Source organism: Manis javanica, chromosome 9, assembly GCF_040802235.1.
Source record: "Manis javanica isolate MJ-LG chromosome 9, MJ_LKY, whole genome shotgun sequence".
Classification (NCBI taxonomy): domain Eukaryota; kingdom Metazoa; phylum Chordata; class Mammalia; order Pholidota; family Manidae; genus Manis; species Manis javanica.
In genome coordinates, this window is record NC_133164.1 from 122,804,717 (window position 1) to 122,821,004 (window position 16,288).

Sequence of the window (16,288 nt, forward strand, 5' to 3'; positions counted from 1 at the left end):
AGTGTGTGTTTTGTGTGGACCGTAAGAGTTGGGCAGGGGAAAGATGAGAAACGCACAGCCGCTTTCGAACAACAAAAACAAAAATGCCCCAGTGGTAGGTATATGCTGGGGCCCCCAAAAGATGTGCAAAAAACAGTAGTCTGGTCATCTGGGCATCTTTCCAGATGAACTATCTTGTGAATCATCCTGAACTCTTTTGTTTATATAAATAAAGAACACTAACTCTTTGCTCTGTGTTCATCCAAAAAAATGAAAAAACAAAGATCAAGACAAGGCTGCCAAGGGATGTAAGCCACCTCCTAAAAGAGGGGAAAAAGGTCTTACAAATCTCAAGAACTCCAAGATGTTTTTATTGATTTCAAATTCCAATAGAATGAATATGTTTTATCTAAATACTTTTTATCACATAACTGAAACATTGACTTATTTTTTTCAGAAATAGAGTTAAATACATCAATCTAGTTACAAATTCTAATATAAAGAGTACAAAATATAATGTTATAAATTGTATTTTAAAAAAAGAAATACAAATTCTATGGTCTTTTGCATTTCACTGCCTCAAAGTATAATTAGCAAAGTCCACAAAGAATGAACATTTTCCCTCGGTCACTTCTCACGGGCAAGCTGCCTGGCTCTGGAGTGCCCCCAAACCATGTCCTCCCAAGTCCTGGCCTGTGGTTTCGTTTTTGCTCAGTGAATAAAATGTTCTGTGATCAGAACACACCCAAGTTAAAAGCAATAAAGCACTACTTCAGACAGGGGCATTTTGAAAATGCAAACAAAATTTCAAATGCATCCTTTTTCCATGTTATTGAAACCTCTCAAGCCTGGGGGATGGTAACCTGTCTTTTTAAAGAAGGAATGTCAGCGAGGAGAATCTGGCCACACAAATCAAGGCACTGTGCTGCCTGGGAGGTGCACAGAGGGCTGCAGCCATGCCCTGGGACCCAGAGGACACTCAGCCTGTGGGCAACGCTGCTCTTGGTGGAAAGCACGCAAAGCACCCTGAGCCAGCTCCCTGGAAAGCTAACAGAGAGGTGAGACCTGCTGCATGTTGCATCAAGCCAGACATCCTAAAGGGACTGAATTGTCAAATTCACGACAGCAAGTGCCTCTGTATGATGGGTAAGTGACCTCACATAACCTGTAGTATGGTGGCCAAGTTTGGAGATGGTTGTTGGCACACCAGACACAAATGTGTTCCTTTACAGTGCCTAGTGGCCACATGCAATTACCAGTGCAATTTCCTGGAGCACCTTCTGTCCAGGAAACCAGTGTCTTCCTTGGTTTAAAAAAATAAATAAGTAAATAGAGGGGGTGGGGGAGGACCTCTTAAAGCATTTAATACTTTTCAAAACCAAAAAGGCAAAAGGCCCACTTGGCTTGAAATTGTGTATTGTGTTTTTGTTTTGAGCAAGGTGAAACCTATCCATCTGAGATTTGCCAGGAGACCTCCCAGGAACCAGGCAGAAAGTGACAGAACCAGCAGCTGACGATCTTCCAAAGACAGCAGCTCATTTTTCAGAGGTTTTAAATGCTCATTCTTCAAATTAAGGAATATGAGTGAATAACCTGAAAGATTTCTCTAAGCTCATTATCTGTGTGTTACTTGAATTCAACAGAGAGTTAAGAGCTGAGCGAGGGGAAGCGCCAGCAGCAGGGCCGCACCGGGAGCAGCCGGCGGGCAGCGGGCGGGGCAGATACACGGAGAGGCTGCGGTGCAGACGACCAGACCCTTTATTGTCTAAGTTACATTAGACGCCAACACTGTAAAAATCCTGTTAGGAAACAAGGAAACAGCAGATTGGTGGAGGTAGTAGAAAATCTGTAACAGTCAGAAGGTGACTTAACAGGAGAGATCATGCGGAAATCATCATTCGAAAAAAAAAGCAAATCAAAACATATTAGCTAAATAAATAAGAAAACACAAATCATATTAAATACTATGGTTGAACTGACACACGCATTAAGAAACCAATACAATACTGACGATCAGTGGAAGGAAGAAACCACAGTCAGGCTGGAGAGCTGGTCTGGGAGCGAGGCACTCTCGGGGAGCCCCTCCTGTCTGTCTGCCTGGCTGAGCGAAAACCTTATTTCCGGTACTGTCCTCAGCACACGATTATTCCAACTGACTTGGGCTGCATGCTCTGCCAGCGGGACCCCGAACACAGCCCTTTCTCCACCAGGCTCCCTAGGAAGGAGGGTCCGGGAAGGTACGTCCAGCTCTGAGGGCCAGCTGGGCTCCTGGCTGTCGCTCCTTCACAGTAAGGATGTACCAACACCTCCGTGTCCCTTTGGGGACAGGATTCCTTCTAATGACTGAAACACAGAGAAACAGCCAGGACTGAATCCCTGGCCACTGTGGGTTCCTGAACTATCACCGTTCACTTCCAGCCAAGAAAACCAAAGCCAGAAAATGCAGAAATTATCACTTTGGGAAAACTATCAAAGTGGTCAAACAGAAGTCAACGGAAAGGCATTTAGATTTCTAAGGAGAACAGGAGGATGTTTCTCTGCAATTTTGCTCAAAGTAACTTTACAGAACATCAATTACAGTCACTTAATAGTATCTGCACAGACATTCCTAATGACACCAACACACGACATATCATTCTGGTACAAATCTGGTGTAAGAATCTCATGAAAAGGTAAGTAAAAAAAATTAGAAATATATATACACGCATATACAGGTATCTATATGCGTCTATATACGTATATATAGAAGCCAGCCAGTCACATTGCATTGTTTGCAAGTCAAGTAATTTAAACTCAGTAACAAGTAGAATCCAGAACCAAACATTAACTAATAACAACAATAATAATATAATTCAGCAAATCATTAGAACAGGAAAACAACACATTAGGGTTTGTGTATGTATGTGTGTGTTTAAACAAGTCTTTGTATCAGAAGCCCATTTCCTACAAAAAACTGCACTAATCCATTACTGTATTAAGTAAACTGTCGCTCTCACCAGTATTAAAGGTTAGGATAATTTCTGTACATGTAAAATTATTGCTTTTTTGAAAAATATATTTAGCATGCTCCTTTTACTCCATTTCCTGCCTTTACAAAATTTCACAATTAAAAAAAACCTAGTAAAGCTTTTGCAAAAAATTTCACAGAACATTTTCATTCAAGGCAGCAGTAACTTTTGATAATGCATAAAATGATATGTGCAAAAATCTGAAACTCTCAGAAATATTACCATCACACACAGTGTCACAGTAATAGGAAAAGAAAATATCTCTATCTGTGGAATACGATTCAAACTGCGTACACTGCATGGTTTCAGATCCTTTTTATGGGCCCTTACCCCCACTGCAAAAACCTGCATTTTGTGTGACTGAGGAAGAGGTATACAAAGCCGCCCCCACCCAGGAGCCAGGGGCCCTCCACATCCTGGGATCAAGGGTCCTTGTCTTGTGGAGGTTACCAGGCCCAAGAGGAAAACACACCGACTTGCTGGGCAGGTGCAGGTGCAGATGGAACAGGGGGCGTGGAAGGCTCCGGAGCAGTGGCCCCCTAGTGACCCAGGGTGCCCCGTCTGCTCAGGGCTCCTCCTGCTACTACTAAACGGGTCTGGGTTGGGAGGGACAGTGGCTAGAGGATCTGTTAGGATGGGCAGTCTGCCTTGTGAGCAGTTTGCAGAATGTAGCCCTGTTACAAAAAGGTCCTGAGAATAAACAAAGAAGCCTGCTTAGTGTTCAACTAGCTCTCTTTTCCGAAGCAGATATAAGCAATCCCACAGATGTGTTTCCTCCGCCGGATTCGCTGAGGACAAGTGGTGGGAAGTAGGGGACGAGCACATGGGAAATGCGACGGCCCCAAAGGGTCCCAATGCGAACCACTGAACAGGCAGGGCCCCGTCACCCGGCCCTCCTCCATGGAGCCTGGTTTTCCACAGCACCTGAACACCACCTCGTTCCTCTCTTTATTTACTGTTTTAAATACCCACTGAGACAGGGAGAGGCCGCGGTACTAACACCTGGTCCCCTCGCTCCTCCGCTGTTCTGGGGTGACCCCGACAGTGCGGCTTCGCAGCGGCTTCTCTTACAGTGCTTGGCTTTGCCATTCTGTCCGATACACACGAGAATCTTTTTCCAGTGTCTCAAACGTGTCTTGGACAATATAGATGCCTGTGCTCGTGTGCGCCCACCGATACCACTGTTTATTACAAGAAAATATGGGACTGGCCAATGAGCACACATACGCATACAGAATATCTACATGTAACTCCAGAGTACAGCATCTTCATTTATTGTTCAACGTTCAGTGAGGAGAAGCGTCTCCCTTCTGCCTCCACCCGGCACGGAGGCTCCGGGAGCTGAGGAGTCGGACTGGGGGTCCTCCGGCTGTCCTTCCGCAGCGGTCGGGGCACTGAGGGGACATCCACGAGGGGCTGCAAACGGCTGTCACAGGGCACCAGGGTACGTCGGAAACGTGTCTCTAGGTTCCCTTTCTGAGAGGCACTGTCTGGACGGGATCTGTGTTAGAATGGTCTCTCCCCTGGATGGGAAAAAGGAGACAACAGAAAATCTCATTTCTGCCTGGTGGTTTCTAAGTGCATTTTACCATTAATTTTCTTATCAACATCCAAGAATACAAGCAATGACCTTCATGGAGCAACGTGGTCAGGTCGACAAAGCCCCCTGACTTAAGCTGTAACCCATCTTCCACGAGCAGGATGCATTTTAAAAGCGCCTTCCTGCCCCACAGGGGCCGCTGCACAAACGGTCCCCAGTGATGTAGAGGCTCTCCGACTTCTCCGACTATGTGAGAATGGCAGGTAACAGTGTCTGAACGGGCTCTGGAGAAAAGGCTAAAGGCTGGCAGGACGGGACTGTGGGAGGAATCAAAACAGCAAAATTCGGTACGACAGAGTGGATTTGCACAGGCGATAGTTCCACAACAAGGCTGAATTTGCGGGTCATATGAACAAAAAGGAAAGCACAGCTCTCACGTGGGTCTGTCAGAACCTGATGGAGCTTTTGGATTCCCACAAATAATTACCACGTTGGGAAAACAGAAGGGGTATTCTACAGTCTGCACGATAAAAGGAGAATCACGTGAGCCTGAAGCTTTTAGAGAATATTCTTCAACGACATGTGCAGCGTCACTGTTTGAACAATGGAGTTCACCATCTGAGGACGAAAACAGCCGGGCAAGATGAATCTTACTTAACTGCATTAACCTTCAGTTAAAGTCTTGAGGAAGTGAAGCCAACCGCTTGAACTAACACGTATACAGAAAAGACAGGACTCACGTAAAATGCCAACTGGCTTCCAGCCAGGCCTACAGGAACCCTCGAAGCAAGCGGGGCGGGGAGAGGACCTGGTTGACACAATGAATTAAGATCGTCCCTTTCGTTAAGTTTCAGAAGACTCATTGAAAACTAGCCCTACATTCGTGACATTGAGCGCAAGTCAAAAAGACGCTTGACAAGATCTTACAGGGCTTGAGGGTGGGCACCGTGGTAGACAGCAGTTTATTTTCTGCAACGCAGCAAACAGCTGAATGAGAGATGTGATAAAACTTCGTTAAGTACATGGTGAATCCCCTGCCGTAAACTCAGGAAGATGTTTTACTTTTTGCATGGTGACATTATGCTGTGGAGAGATTCATCGGCAACAGGGCTCATTCAGAACTGGTTCTAGACACGCACGGCCGGCAAACGGCCTTTGTGTTTACAGAGAGAAAAACGGGAGCTGCCGCTGGGTGCTGGATGACCAGCCTCGGGAGCCGTCAGCAACCACACGCGGCCAACAGGCTTGCCGGTACTTCCAGGACGTGGACGCAGGATGTGGAAGCACGTGTCCTGTGTACCTAGATTTCACACACACAACACAGACCAGTCCTCACGTCCTACCTGGACTTCTCCTCCTTGGGGACACAGTCCGCAAATTTGCACTGGGCAGAGTAAAAACCACCACTAGAGCACCAACTAGAAGGCGTTTTCTCTCTCTAAAGGACTGAAGCTTAAAATGCAGGGCTCAGGAAGTCTTAAAATGTTTATTTTAGAAGGACTACAAAATCTGGATAAGTCAACTAACTCGGTTATTAGATTTACTCCATAAATCTAGACGCTCCGATGTCTAGTACTCCTTATAACTGGACATGTGAGTTCATGTAGCGCCTCATTTTTAAAGAGAGTCGTTTGCACTTAGTGATTCATGGGGACCAGCGCTTTTTCTCAAATACAGCGCTACTATGGGGTGTTTTTTTTCAAATGAATGAAATTCATCTGAGAAACTGGGCAAAGGGGAAAATGCAGCCATAGAAGGAGTCTGAGGAAGCCTTGTATGAGGTGAACACATAATATTTTGAGCACACACAAGTTGCTATCTTCCTTCTACAAAGAAAGAGTAGCCAGAAAATGAGAAGCAGCTTTTAGAAAATACGGCTTTTCTTTTTCACAGCTGTGTGAATTATGGCCTTTCCTGTAATGGTGAAGGAAATATTATCTTTAAGGCGTTTTGATGTCATAGGGATGGATATTGACGTCTGGAACTCTATGAGGTCTCCTCATTTCCCTTTTGTCTTTATAAGATAAGGGAATGCGTAGGTACTCATGGGGGTGGATGACACACAAACCCTGAATCCCCCAGGACACAGGAACCTCTCAGCCTCTAGAGGGAGGCCAGCTACTGAACAAGGCTTACATTGGACACACGTGGTGTGACACTAACTGCTTAATGACATTACACATAAAATGTTGCAGGCTCCAACCTTTACCAGACAGGCCGTAAGTAAAGAAGGGCTCAAATCTCTGCAGGTAATTTTGGATAAATCACTGGAGATGCTCATGGCATTCTGTAGTGTGTTCTATGTAGAAGAAGGTGGACAGCGTGTTTTAAGACATCTGTTTGGTTTTATGAATAAGAAGGCTGCTTAGACAAATAAGCTGAATTTTAAAACCTGATCTGTGATATGAGACCATAAAAGCGATACTAGAAAGATATTCTGCATATACTCAAATATGCCAGCCGACGTGAATTTGCCACCATTTGAATTATAATATCCACTGCTAAATATCAGACAAATTAGGTCGCCATTTATTTTCTCACTTCCTGTTATACTGATAAATGGAATTATTTCTCCAGCTTAACTATTTTAAAATAACACTTAGAATAATAAGAAATAAACTATTAATAATAGTCTTTAATTTTCGCAAGAAATCTAATCAAAACACCAGAATTTGTATTTCAGCAAAAATCAGTCTGTTCTTTGAAATCCCCAAATCAGGGAGGAGTTGGAGAGAGAGAGAGTTCATTTTTCTTGGTTTTAAACATTACTTAAATTTCTAATTTTTAATAACAATTCAATGGAAAACTATTATATTCCCACCCCCAACACTAAAAGACATCCCAGTTTTTTTCTCTATCAGTCAATGGCACCCATATTTCAGCATATTATTTTCAAAAAAGGTTCTTTCTAATGATGAATACTGATGACTAAGAAACTAAATATTAATCAGTCATGTGAAATCTATGACAGAACACCTGGAAGTCCCCCACTTAAGATTTCTGCTTGCAGTAGCAGTTACCCTCCTGATAAGAATTATCTTCATAACACAAGCACACACCCTGGGTGCCTTTATTCCCAAGGGCTGGAAGATCACCCCCCCAGCTTATAGATGCTCTCTGCCAGCCCTCCAACCCTTTGATAATAAATGCAATGAGATCCATGGAGAAGAGATACTGTGACCACGAACTACTTCCTGGAAACCCTCTCATTTAATCCAGATCTTAAACTTGTAAGAAGCCAGTAAGCCTTTCCTCTCGGCCTATCAGAGGAATGCGATGACGAGAAACGCCTGCTTTTGGGATCGTGACACAAAGTGCATGCCTGGAGCTCAGAAGCAGCTCCGCCAGCATGTGTGCAAAACAGAGACCCTCACCAAAAACAGCAAAAGGGAGTCATTTTATTTCTTCTCAATGCTTCTGCTCATTCTGACCTCACTGAATTAAATAAATGTTAACATATTGATTTGTTCTCATGCCTGCTGAACTGCTTCACTCAAATGCATGATTTGTCAGAATCACGCAACACAGAAAATTCAAATATTAATATGGCAAAGTGAAGGCGGCTGTGCATGTGTGAACTCAAGAATGGTGTCTCTGAACAGGGTAGTGCACTGAAACTGCATCAATGTTGACAACACTTTCCCCAAACTCAGTTTTCCCAGGAAACCACTACCAGCTAGTCTGTGAAATGAAACAAGACAAAATAAGAGCACGTGCAAGTGCACCGCTGGGGTGAGATGCAGAAAGTGCCCCTAGGCTCAGGCCCTGGACAGCCCGGTGCGGCCCGTCCGTGGCGGCCTCTGTGCTGGCGTCAGCAAGCGCAGCCATGTGCGTGCACCCCACACAGTCCCCGAGTCCCAGTCCCTGACACGGTGGTTCGCTCCCAGAGTAGCCGAGTCCCGCTGCTGACTCACTGAGCGTGGCTCCCTCGCCAGGCTCACGCCAGCTCCCATCTTGTGCCACAGCTGGCACACAGGTCAGTGCTGGAGTGGCGCCTCGGAGAGGGGGTGACGCACGCAGAAGCCGGGATGAGAGTGTCTACTCCACAGCCTGGGTCTCAGGAGCTGCGTCTGCCTGTTGGCCACTCCTGCGTGGACCCCCAAGAGTCACGGTGAGCTGGCCTGGAATGCGATCCGGGCCTGGCCTGCACTGCTCCCCACTCGCCGGAGGTCTGGGCTTGGCTCCTCCCCAGACCTGGAGCCTCAAGCCAGAGCTGGGGTCACCACAATGCCCCCTCTTGCACCCGCCTCTGGTCATAACATTCTGCCATAACCCGAATAGCCCCATACCCATCTGCTCTTCCCCGGCCACCCTAACAAGGGCCAACTCAGCATCCTCCAGGACTGGGCACCTCCATGTGGTGCCTGGCCATCTGTCTGGAATGGGCACTTCAGCTTAGCTTGATGCCCTTTCTGAGCCGCCATGCTGCTGGCCATGTCGGCATGCCCCTCCAGGACCCCACGGTGCCCCTGCCGCTCTTCCGCTGGGCTTCCCCTCCTCCAGCCTCGCAGAATTGCTCCCCGACCTCCTGGTGGGCTCTCGGTCTCCAGCACAGTCCTCTACACGTCCGCATCTGGATCCCAGGACCTTCACCCCATCGCAGAGCTGTACCACTTTGCCATCGTCTTGCCTAAACCACCCAGTGGACGTTAAGAACCACAAATCCAGGAGGAATATTTACCTTGTCTCCTCAGTATCCTGATCGTTGCCCAGTATTACAGAGCCTGGCACACAGTAGGTGCTCAGTAAATATTGCAAATGACTGAATAAGTGAGATTGTAAAACGGAATTCCCAGATACTACTTCAATTAGATAACTTAGCATCTGTCATGCATCTCTATAAAAGTCCATCAATGTTAAGTATCTGATCAAATAATTTCTGCATGAATACAGTGTTGTGTGATGAAAAAAAAAAGAAGGCCATGATTCACAGCCCCTAAAGCCCACAGGAAAAGAAGGGGATTTAAGTATTAATTAGTTAATGTTAGTAAAGCATGCTTAACATGAGAAGATCATTGTTGGTAAGTATGAGTCCCACCAGAGACAAATAATTCAGGATTGTTCCTTGAATCTACAACATACTCCAAATCTAACACAGCAACTGTAATTCCTGCAGATGATAAGAACTACCGTGTAAGAGAGAACAATAAGATTTAAGCCTCCACCTGCTGCTGATGCGTTTTTCAGGTACACTGGCAGGATCTCTCTGGGAATTGTTAAATTCTAGGCTGTGCTAAGGAAAATGGAATTTCCTAGAGATCCGGAACATTTAGTGATTGATCAACAAAAGCTATTTTAAATGGAATGAAGGACAAAAAGTACCATCAGTGGCCATGATCTCGAATGTGGAATCAAATAGTAGCCGTCCTCACGAGAGGGAGGTAAGTCCAGCTCAGGGTGACGCCACAGGCCTGAACCACCACTGTCACAAGGCTGGAAAGACAGACAGCTGAGCCGTGGACCTTGCCCTGAGAGTCACTGAACCCACAGGATTGAGTTGCTCTGAATGGGAAACCGTGAGGTTGGTTGTGATATGTATTAAACAGCAGAACATGCACTCACAGGGCGAAGACAAAAATATATCTTTTCTCCACCATAACCAGTAACTTAAAATACCGTTTAAGTGATTTGCTTTATTGACCTATTTCTCCTGATGATAGAAGCATTTTACAGGCTTGGGTAGAATTAATATGTGGCAAATAAACTGATGCATGCTCCTGGAGAATCTGAGTTATTCACAGAACTACCAGGTGGTTTCCACCCGTCATGCTTATCAAAAAGCCACATCTTAGTGGATCTAATGGGCCGACTGTGTGCACAGGACCCTTTGGACTTGACCACAATTGCAATCTCAGTGTGGGGTTCTCCAGTCACCGCCCAGCCTCACTGTCACCTCACTACTGACACATCACGGTGGGTCATCTCAGGGGGCGATTTCTGTTAAAACGGAGGGTGCCACCTAAATCGACTTGACTTGTCTTTGGAAATCTTTTATTCAGCATTCAGAATGATGTCATTTATTTCATAAATTGTCATAGTGTCATGAAATAATGGCTTTACATTCTAAAACTATGGTTTTATTGAGAGAGAAGTCACTAAAAACCTAACAAACAGCAAGGCATTTTACCAATGACACGTGAAAAAGAGCCTTTCAACGACAAGCAGGAATTCCGGAGATGATGAAAAGCTGAAACAAAACCCCCGGTCTGGCTGATGACATCCACTCTCAGCCCCTTCAACCACAACAAGCAGCTGGCCCTTGGAAGCTGCTCCCCACGCTGACCGCCCCTCCAGGGGACAGACCAGATGGTCCCTGAGGCGCCTGGACATTGCCGTCATCGTTGCCATGGGCTCCACACAAAGACGGTCACTGGGCGACGGTCACTGGGCGACGGCCGCTGACCACCCGACAGGGCCTCGGGGGTTTGCTCTGGGCGCAGGGAAGACCCTCTTCACTTGGGAAGGGGAGGGTCGGCACACACACACTCTATGGCCACTGGCTACAGAGCAAGAGCAGGAACAGAGAGAGCTGGGAGAATGAGGGAGGGAGAGGGTGGGGGTGACATCCCGTAGGAGGGACAGAAAGGAGGACAAGCCGCTGGGCCGGGACATCACGCGAGCCCCTGGGATGGAGCAAGCTTCGCTACCGTAGAGCTCCGACCTCCTTCGAGGTCCCGACCGACCTGACGCCTTTGTGGACGCCGGATGGTTTACAAGCTAAGGCCTGTGGACACATACACATTATGGCCATTCTGGGAGGTGCATAATGCAGAGAATCGGATGGAGACAGGGACGCAGCCATGAAACACCAGTCTCAGCACAACACAAACACTGTTTTGAAGTTGGGAATTTCGGATGAAAAGCATAAATTCCTAGTGCTGAAGTCACCTGAAGTCTCTACTGAGTCCCTCACCCCGAGACCGAAAAGCTGCTTCAACCTCACCCACGTCACTCATGGCCGAGATGACCACAGTGCCCATCGGCACTCCTGCCCTGACTGTCCCGGGGGCCGCTTCTGAGTCAGAGCCACATCAAGTTACTTACAAATTCGGGAGAAAGCCATTTGGTGATGTGATGAACCCCAGGACACACCTTTTCCCAGCTCCCACATTAAACCCAAACTCCAATTAATGGTCAGACCTACTTGTTTGGGGGCATCTGCGGACGTGGCATGGACTTCAGCGCCTCGTAGGCCGTTAGACTCAAACACCACTGTGGGAACAAGGGGGTGTGTTAGTAGATGCACATGCCAGCCCCACCACGACGCCACATTAAACCAGGCCATGACAGATTCAGCACTCCCACAAAAAAAGACACTGGCACCTCACCTACAGTTGGAAGACGCAGGTTTACCCCAACATGTGGTGGCAGGAGTCACTGCCCTCTTTAATTCAGACTTGGTTCTGACAGCATTATCAGTGCCTGTGCAGAGGACCTGCATCCCACCATACTCACCATCAAGCCTTGGCCACTCCGCACTGGACAGGCCGTGAGTACAGCCTGCGCATTCCTGAGAAGGCACCCAGGCCAGTGCGAGGGCCTCCACACACCGCCTGCAGCACCCACAGTCACAGGCAAGCTGCTTCCAGGGGGCCTGGATTCCCTCACACACGCCCTGGACCCAGCCCCGGGGGGCCCAGCCCAAAACACAGGGCCCACCACGGCCGGTGAGCACAGACCGAGCCACCCCCACTTCGCTGCCCTGTGTACTGTAGAACATCAGAGTCATTTCTGGGGGCTGCCCTCCCATTAAAATGGAGCTCTGCAAACAGGCTATTCTCAAATTAACCGCAAGGCACCTGGGTATAAAGGAAACCATCTCTGGGCTGGATGGGAAAGTCCAGCACACCGCACAGGAGAGGCCGGTCACACTCCCTCATGGCCGAGAGGACAGGCCGCCGCCCCAGTGCCCCCGGGGACGTGTGGCAGGACTGAGGGGCAGCCGGGTACCTGTGTGTGCCCGCATGTGGGCCCTGAGGTGGCTGGGCTGCTGGAAGCACTTCCCACACTCTGCACAGATGAAGTCTCCTTGGTGGGCCTGTGTCCGGAGCACCCCTGGTGGATAAGGCGGGTGGGGGAGGGAGACAAAGACACAGTTAGTCTGTCTGACGCACGGGATGTGCCTGCAGCCCCCGGGCACACCAGCCTGCCTCTGGAAGGACACATCGGGACCTCCATGGAGCATAATGACAGTGGAGTGAACCAGCTCCCATGACCCCCTCGGCGGCGGGTGGCCTGCAGGGCCCGGGCCAGCCAGCCATGCCCACCTGCCGGGGCCCCTCCTGCACGCCCCCAGCCCTCCCTTTGGGCTGGGAACAAGGCGGGCTCAGACCCCCGACATCAGATGTGTTCCCGCCAGTCCTGAAGACCCTCAGCTTTGTTAGCAAAGGGATGCAGAGCGGCGGGCCTGCCTGGGCGCCGCCTCTCACGGGGGCGCCTCTGGAGCAGAGGCTGATGTTCCCGTAATGGTGGCTCCAAAGAGGTTCCCCGGACATGATTTCTATAGTCCTGGTGATCACTCAACTCAGTGGAAACACAAGAACAGGAAAACTAACTAGAAAGCTAAATGCTATTCATTAAGCTAAATGTTTCTGGACTTCAAGTCGGATATTTGAATGTAAAAGCAAATCAATGATGGCCACGGCCCATCGGCCACACCCAGGTTCTTCTCATCCCAAGTCAGTGTCGCCAACAGACGGAAACACTATAAAATCATCTTTACGTGACAGGTAATGTTTATGGAGCCAATGATCAAATATGAACTCCACGGCAGATCTTTTCGGATTTCTCATGTGACAGTCATGAACCTGTTCGAGAACCTCAAGAACTTGTCCCCAGGGTCCTCCGTTTCCCCTGCCTCTTTCAGAAGCACAAAAAGAATATGGTTCATTTTAACCCCTACCATCTACGCATCCTGCGGTTGTTAATGAAAGACGCTCGCCGATGAGCACAGAGAGCCCCACTCGCTACGAAGCGCAGAAGTGCAGCGGCCAGAGCAGCTTGAGGGGCTGGCCACCCCATGCTTCTCCCGTGTGCACCCTCTTGCCAAGAGTTTTAGCTAAGCAAGCTGGGTGGAAGGGGAGGCTTCGGAGGGCTGTGCCCGGTGAATCTACGGGCCTCAGGACTCCCAAGGTGCCCACACCCCAAGTCCTGGGGTTCTGAGCACACTGCCTACAGAGAAACACCCCACCCCAAGGGTGCTCTGCTCAAACCCTAACTAAACACACCTTGCAGGAGTATCTTTCCTTCCTCTTTGGCCCATGAAAATACTAACTCCAAAGCAATCTTCTTCCTTGTTCCTTTTCATTCTGAGCACCCTGCAGCTGAGCTCCTGGAACACCACCTGCGGCACCTGCTTCTGTGTGTGGACTTTGCCTGCTGTTATCACACTGCACCAAATGCAGATGCTAACTATCCCTAACGGACTCCCATCGACGATGGCAACAGCAGTGTGGCATTTGCATCTAACACTCAGACATCCCAAAACAAGGTCATTATAGTACTGTCCTCTAAGTATTAGCTAGCTATGTTCTATCCAAACTGGCAGCAGAAAAAAGACAGCCTTGCCACCCATCCGTTCCTATTTCCTCGACTTCAGCATGCTTCAACACACTCGAATGAAGTGTGTGCATGCACAGGCACTTTATCAGGCATGCATGCACACACTCATACACATGCACAATTTTCCCATGATTTTACCGTATCATTTTCCCTTTACTTTTAAAGAAAAGACCCTTGGCCTTACAGTCAGTAATATTATGCCCAAGCTACACAGCTCCAACACTGTCCTAGAAATTGGAGTTGTGTATGGAAAGTGGACTCAAACGTGAAGGGAGGACGCTTCAGAGGCACACATGCCTCCCCTCTAGAGTCCTGCGTCACGCAACTTCATTAGGTGTTACATGCCCATCTGCAAGGGGAAAAGAGAGGCTGCAAAGATTCAACAAAAATTCCAAACATATTCAAAAGGAATATAAATTTGTCATCATCATCATCATATTAAGAAGTCTTTGGCATAAGCAACTTTTTTTTAAAAGTCCCAATAACAAAGACTTTAGCTATTAGTCCGTCTAGAATTATTGCATTTTATTATCTTCAATTATTTGAAGATATTGTGAAATCCATATTATCATATAAAATAAGCCAGCTGCAAAGTCTGGGAACACAGATAATTTATTACATTATTACTATTTAACAAATCATTCATGTTACAGTCACAGTGTGACCTGACAGCCTCACTGTACCTGCACAGAAAATGTTTTCATTCCTAAAGGGTTAGTCTCCCAGCTCCTAAGGGCAGTGGCGATGACCACACCCACCTAGGGGTCCTTCCTCCTGGCAGGGGTTTTGGACCATTCATTCTGCATAAATGTCACTCAGGAGAAACACATGTGGGGAAGGTCTCTGAGAATCATTTGCCCTAACTTCTGAAAAAACCTCATGTCTTAAAGGCATAGCCCAATAGTAATATTCTCTTTACACAGAGCATATCCACTGAAAAATCACAGATCACACATCCAGTGCCCACAACCATTTCATGTATGCAGCTGTGAATTACTGTTTTCCTGGAAAATTCTCATCTGCATACCTCTGCCTCCCCTACTCCAAGTGATGCTATGGCAACGTGTTTATAGTCAGTGGCCGGTATGGAGGGGTCACGACCTTCAGCCAGCAGACGACGCCCCACAAGGAGATGCCCAGCAGTGCGTCTGACAAGAAAACGGGCGTCACGTTGCCGAGAGGCCATAGAGCAACACAGGTCAGAAGGACCGTACTGGACAGAGCCAAGTAAGAGTCTAGATTTGTCACCCCCAAACCAACTGTCTAGTGCACGAGAAGGCAGGGGTGTATGGCAACAAGTGGGAAACAAAACCTCTGGAAGGTTGGTCACTGGCACATGTGCCAATAACGTAATTTTTTGGCTGCACACATTTCCTGGGCAGCAATAATACAAGTAGAGTCTCCATAACAGGAAACATTAATACTCTGTTCACCTTTCGGTCAGACCACACCAGGCAGCTGGGTCTCCTGGCTGCAGCCCTTCAAGAGTGTCATAAACACTGGGACGAGGCGGGAGCCAGTGGAGGCCCAGCGGCCAGGCAGGGCCTACAAAGGTCAGGATAGGTGAGGATGCAGATTCAGGAGAGGCAATGAGGAGTGTCTGCAGGCTTGGGGCCTGTCACGCCGAGGGGCTCTGGCCGGCTCCACATGGCCCCACAGTGGGGCCCAGGGCTGGCGGGGTCCGCCCGGAGAAGAGGCCACTCCACCCAGGACATTCAATCAAACTGTCAAAGGCTTTGGTCAAGCTGACCTCCACGCATCACTCCTCCCAAGAAGCCATGATCCAAAAAAGCACTTCGTATATTCTGGCCAAAGAGTTTAAAACACTGCCTTCAAGAAGCCCAAGTCAGAGTGAACTTAAAACACCATAAATTTGCTGCCCTATACCTAACTGTATTTCGTGTATACAGGAAAAGAGTAAATAATTCAAGAGCCCACATGCTTTATGGACAAGTGAGCATTTTTAACTTTAAAAAAATAAACATTTAACCCTTCTTTAAAAAAATAGCCTCAGAACTATTTATGTAAACAATTCTAAAGAAAAGAAAAACATTTCAGGCTATTTTGTACTTCAAATTCTGTTACCTGAAATTCTCAAAACCTTAACTTAAAATTCACTTCTACTCTTTAGGAGGAAAAAAAGCCACAACAACACAGGCCCACACAACAGCACAAGGGGCCTTTAAAGAGCAGGCAGGCT

The 16,288-nt window shown here is 47.6% G+C and overlaps 1 protein-coding gene across 6 annotated transcripts in view; it reads right to left on the reverse strand.

Moving 5' to 3' along the window:
- Positions 1-332: 332 nt before the first annotated feature.
- Positions 333-16,288, reverse strand: part of ZNF516 (zinc finger protein 516) — a 110,685-nt gene continuing 94,729 nt past the window's right edge. For all 6 annotated transcript variants that reach the window (XM_037007391.2, XM_037007396.2, XM_037007392.2 and 3 more), the window contains exons 4-6: positions 12,478-12,582; positions 11,672-11,739; positions 333-4,510 (exon numbers count right to left, since the gene is read on the reverse strand). In XM_037007391.2, the coding sequence (XP_036863286.2) occupies positions 4,451-4,510; positions 11,672-11,739; positions 12,478-12,582 (233 nt within the window). In that variant the 3' untranslated portion in view covers positions 333-4,450. The remainder of the gene's footprint in view (positions 4,511-11,671; positions 11,740-12,477; positions 12,583-16,288) is intronic.